Source organism: Nestor notabilis, unplaced genomic scaffold (genome assembly GCF_000696875.1).
Source record: "Nestor notabilis isolate BGI_N333 unplaced genomic scaffold, ASM69687v1 scaffold4659, whole genome shotgun sequence".
NCBI classification, from domain to species: domain Eukaryota; kingdom Metazoa; phylum Chordata; class Aves; order Psittaciformes; family Psittacidae; genus Nestor; species Nestor notabilis.
This window is the reverse complement of record NW_009944912.1, coordinates 408-5,463: the sequence shown is the minus strand read 5'-3', so window position 1 is coordinate 5,463 and position 5,056 is coordinate 408. Positions and strand designations below refer to the sequence as shown.

The 5,056-nt window shown below is 46.6% G+C and overlaps 1 protein-coding gene across 1 annotated transcript; it reads right to left on the bottom strand.

Annotated features, from left to right (window-relative positions):
* Nucleotides 1-2,229: 2,229 nt before the first annotated feature.
* NECAP1 (NECAP endocytosis associated 1) lies at nucleotides 2,230-4,499 on the bottom strand (the record flags this gene model as incomplete). The annotated part of the gene is made up of 7 exons (XM_010022639.1): nucleotides 2,230-2,278; nucleotides 2,399-2,492; nucleotides 2,893-3,079; nucleotides 3,161-3,269; nucleotides 3,649-3,730; nucleotides 4,144-4,248; nucleotides 4,399-4,499. Coding segments are annotated over 7 exons (727 nt in total), but the record flags the coding sequence as incomplete, so codon positions are not given.
* Between the last annotated feature and the right edge of the window lie 557 nt (nucleotides 4,500-5,056).

Here is a 5,056-nt window from a genome sequence, read left to right as displayed (position 1 = left end):
CTTTTCAAATACATAATATATTATCTCCAGAATACTAAGACAATACAGAAGAGGCTCCTACTTAGCTGTTAATTGGTGCTATGAACTTCCTTAGTTTGGGGAACTGATACATAGTTGAAATGACAGGACCTCACAATGATTTGAGAAAAGAAAAAAACAAAACCAACCAACCAAACCCGCCTCCCCCCCAAACAAAAACAAAACAAACAACCAAACAAAAAAACACAAACACCACCCCCCCCCCAAAAAAAAAAAAAAAAAGAAAACAAAAAACCAACAACCAGCAGAGTCAATGACTTTGCCAGCAGATTACAGCCACCCACAGATTCAGGAGAGGCAGGAAGTACAATGAGATTGCAGGAGTGACTATGAAGGCGAGGAGGGACAGCAGGGGGAACAGCGAGACAGGAGATCAGGATCAAATGACTACTTAAAATACATCCAAGACCAGTCTGGTCCCCACTTCCATAAGTGGAACTACAGCAGCTTTAGAGTTATTTCCAAGAATTTTGCTTCCCAGAGGGATGGTCTAAGTGAAACTTCATCTCATGAAAATGCCCTCAGCACAGAACAAAGACAAAAAGGACAAGGGACCTTTGCAAGTACATGGTGTCTACAGCTAACTACTCTCTCTCTTTTAGAAGCCTCACCAGGAAAACTTTGCCCAAAGGGAAAAATTTACTTGCACAGGTATGCATGCAGAGTGTGTCCCAGTTACAAAAGTGCTGCTGCTGGTTGAGTGTTCAAAGCAGGAAGAAGCCTTCTATTTGAACTACCAAAACCCTAGTGTCCTGGTATCTGGGTGCAGTTGCAGAAGAGTCACTGTGATAGCCTTCCCAGCCAGTGTTTTGGCTTATCAGCTAGCACGGAGGGTAGCTGGCACTGTGATGTCTCCAGCCTGCCTGTGGGCTTTGCCCAGAAGAATCAGCAGACTTACGCTGCAGATCACAGCCATAGCTGCTGAGGATGGAACAGCGTCCAGACCAAAGGGCCTTAAGAAACTCTCCCAAAGAGAACAGCAGATAGTAAGGGCCTTTTAACTCTTTCTAACCCCCTAAACCACACAGGAAACAGAGGGGGTTTGGGGCATATTAAAAATTTAATAAAGCAACCAAACAAAAAAAAAAATAAAGATCCAAGTTACAATAACCAGCTCACATCACTAGAAAGTAGCCTCAAAAAAGCCACATGAAAGAACACAGGTAGGAAAATTTTGCTGCCACAGTTCTCAAGACTGGGCCTACTCTAAGCATGAGCTGAAAAAGATAAGAATAACCTACTGTCCCACCATAGTTCTTACTGTGGCATGGTTATGCAATACTTGTAACACAGTGCCAAGTCACAACACAAGGCCAGGGCTCAGGATAGCGATGCAGGAACATGAAATGCTCAGTGGTGGGATTTCCTGGTGGTCTAAACCAGCTCAATGACAATGAGGCCTTTGCACGGGCAGGAGAATGAGTGAGTGAAAATCAGAGAATTCCCTCCAGTGAACCTGCAAGTCAAACAAGGAGCCTCAAGATGGGGTGGCCACCCGGAGCTACAGCACAATGGCAGCAGGTCTACTCAAGGACTTGCATGACTCCTCCCACAAGAGCACAGGAACATCCAGCACTATCAAGAATTGCACTAAAGAGGAGTAGTGCGTGCATGGAGTAATTCACTCCTCACCACAGATACAATTAATCAAAAAGGGTTTTGTGTTGAGACAAGACCTGTCTCCTTACGGCTTCCATTTAGAAGTTGCAGCCAAATGTGGCTGTCCTCAGCACTGCAGGCAAAGCTGCAGGCTTGCGTCACTACTGAAAGCAGCCACAAAAAGCAACAGTCTAACCAGAGAAAATTTAAAGGACAAGGAACCCAGAGGCACCCACCCAGCCTCCTCCTGTACCCACCTTCTTCAGGATTCTTGCTTTCCCTGTATGAAAAGATAGGCAAAAAGAGCTAGGGTGTACCATGTAACAGCCAAGTGGGTGGAAGAGATGAGGCTACCTCTCTCCTCCTTGCCCATCTTGTGAGGAGTGAGTATGCTCTCTTTAACTTCGGTGGTTTCACTGTAGGATCAGAAGTACTAAGGTTCGACTAGAAGTGAAGATCTGGTTTAAGAAGGAAGGATTGTCCCCCAACTTGTTTTTGATTGAAGACTAGATTGGTTTGTGACCCTTCTGATCCCATGTGGTGCCTCTAGAGCCTCTTGGTCATCAGTTTGTCCCATTCCATTTTAACCATTCAGAACTGGACCCAGTTGGACTGTTGAGGAGCCTGATTTGGAACAGCACTGAAATAAAGAAAGGAGAATCAAAGGAGCAGATCTAATAAGACTTCTTATCTTACAGCTCTTCCAGTGCCCATCAGGACACTACTCTTCTTGTCTGCAGTTCCCTTCACCAGAGTTTACCTGGATGCAGTGCTGAAGTCTCCCCAGAGGTCTGTGGTTGCTGAAGCTGGTGCCTTGGATGCAGATGCAGGAGCATCTAAGTCTAGTAGAACGTCTAAAGCAAATTAAAAAAAAAAAACAAAAACCAAATCAAACTAATGAGGAAGAAAACCCCACAGGCATTTAAACTGTCACAACTGCTTAAACTGATACACACAAACTGCTGGATGCAGGGGCACAGAAGGGACTCCAGCCCTCTCTCCAGAAAAAGGAAGTTAGGCTTTTTAAGGTTTTTGTTATAACAGCAGCTCCTTTTGCTGAATGTGCACAGAGCCTCCAGCTCATGCTGAAGGGATACGTCATTTTCAAGAACTCTTCAATCCTTGTCTTGTCATTAAGAGTCCCTGATGAAGAGTCCCTCTCCAGCATTCTTGTAGGCCCCCTTCAGATACTGGAAGTCCTCTCTATGCACCTACTACTGTCTGACAGACCGTTTGCTCTATGCTAGTATTTACCTGCACTGCTCATGTTACTGGATTTCAGCACAGGTGGAGGTGTGACGTGGTTAGCAATGGCTGTAGAAGAAGGTGGAGGTATAGGAGGGACTGCAATTTTGCCTCCTGGTGGGGGTGGCAGCAGGCTTAGGCCACCTGATCCAGACACACGGGGCTTGGCTGCTCCTCCTTTCTTTGTCGTCATGTTCTGTATAAAAAGAAAGGACAAGTGAGGAAAAGTCTCCACTAGCATATCCAAAGAAAGAACAGGGTAAACTGGGCTGCTTACCCCAATGTTCAGTTTGATGGTCTGCCCTTCCTTAAACCCTAAGTCTAATTTGGGACGTGTGTCAGCTTCCTGGGATTCCTTGGAGATCTCAGATTCCTGCTTCACCCACCTAAAAAGATGAGAGGAAGACATAAGACCCTGTGGCAAAGCAGAACAGGGTTTCAGAAAAATGCATGGTTCCTCTCTCCATTCTGCCAAAAATCTACCTTGTGCTGTCAAACCAGCTACCTCCCTACTCCCGGTGTAGTTCAGCAAAAAGATGGGACCACCTCAAAACCCAAGAGACTGTTTAACACTGCACCTGTAGCATCACAGGACCTAAGCTTAGGACTTGCAGATCTGACCTTGCAGGACTCAGCCTGCATGATGGAGCCAGAGCAGGACTTCACAACCATCACAAGTTAGCCTGCGCTAAATGAACATGCACCACCACCCGCCATGTTCTACAGGCCAGAGGGAAAACAGCATTCCGGAAAACCACAACTCACTTGAAGTGATCTTGCAAAGAGACGTTGAAGTCAAAGGCATCACCACGATCCGTGAAGCCAATGCCTATAAAAGCACTTCGTCCTAGCAAGGAGACAGGAGGAGTCATTGGAGGTGCCCTTCCTGCAACTCGGCTCGTGTGTTCATCCACTCCAAAATCCTTCTGCTTCTCCTAAACCACCCTGTGCTACCTCCCTCTGACACACCTGCAGCTGGACACCAGCAGCTCACAGCAGTTCATTGTTCCTAGACTTCAGGATGCACCCTTCTTCCTATGTGGCAGTCTCAGAAACTGAATGTTCCTTCCCAGCCCCTGGAATCTGTGCAATTTGAGAACCCTTCTCTGTTGACCTTACCTTCCTACCCCTCCAGGCACACTACCCAGCCTTTTCAGCACTCCCAACACCATTTTAATCCATGTGGCAGACACACAGCTCCATTAGGCTAGAGTCACCTCCACCCCTAACGCTTGGCACATACATAATCCCCCAACTCACCAGTCCCATCCTGAATTCGAATGACGAAATAGCGGCTGGAATCTGTCACAGTCTCTACTGCAATGCCAGGGTATTGATCTATAGGAGCCTGGGCGAAGAGTTCTCCTGCACACAAAGAACTAGGTGTTAAGAAGAGCAACCCTGTGGCAAACCATGGCCAGGGCTGCCATGCACAGCTCCGAGCAGGCTTAGAAGCACAGGCTCATAAGCAGCAATCACGGTTGCAGTCTTGCCAAGTCACAGCCCTTCCCTTACCTGAAACCTTATCCTCCAGTTTTATATATGCAGTTTTGCCTTTGGAGGTGACACGAAGCCGCCCTGTCCAGTCTGGATGGTCCAGTTTCCAGTCAGATGCCCTGAAAAGAAAAGCAATTGTTCACTGACCATCAACCCCTCCACTTCTGACCAACCATCTTATCAAAAGCCTCTGCTCCCAAACCTTTAACACATGCAGCTGCCTTATTCCACTTCTCTCCCCAAACAATACAGAGGGTCTTGGCTCCTCTCTGTTGCTGCCAGTTGACACACTTGGCTCTGACTGGTCTCTTTCCTCTGAGTAAATGGAAATAGATACAGTCCAGAGAAGAACAACTCTGTCTTTACCTTTATAAGCTTGCAGAAGAGGGAAGACAAACTCAGACATCCACTTAGAATTATAAAGCCAAAAGCAACTAAGTGACTTGTGAGCATCAGGAAGACCACAAAAATTAATAGCATGCTGAAAAGGCACTCCATTATCCTACCCTATTGTTGTAAAACAACATCAAGTACTTTGAACCGAGGGGCAGCTAGCTTACAGGAGGTAAAACATCATACGCACAACCATCAAACTCTCTGCTACAGACTGTTATGGGGGGGGGAGGAGGGGGAAGCGAGACACCCCCCCCAACCTACAGGATTTTACAACTGAAAA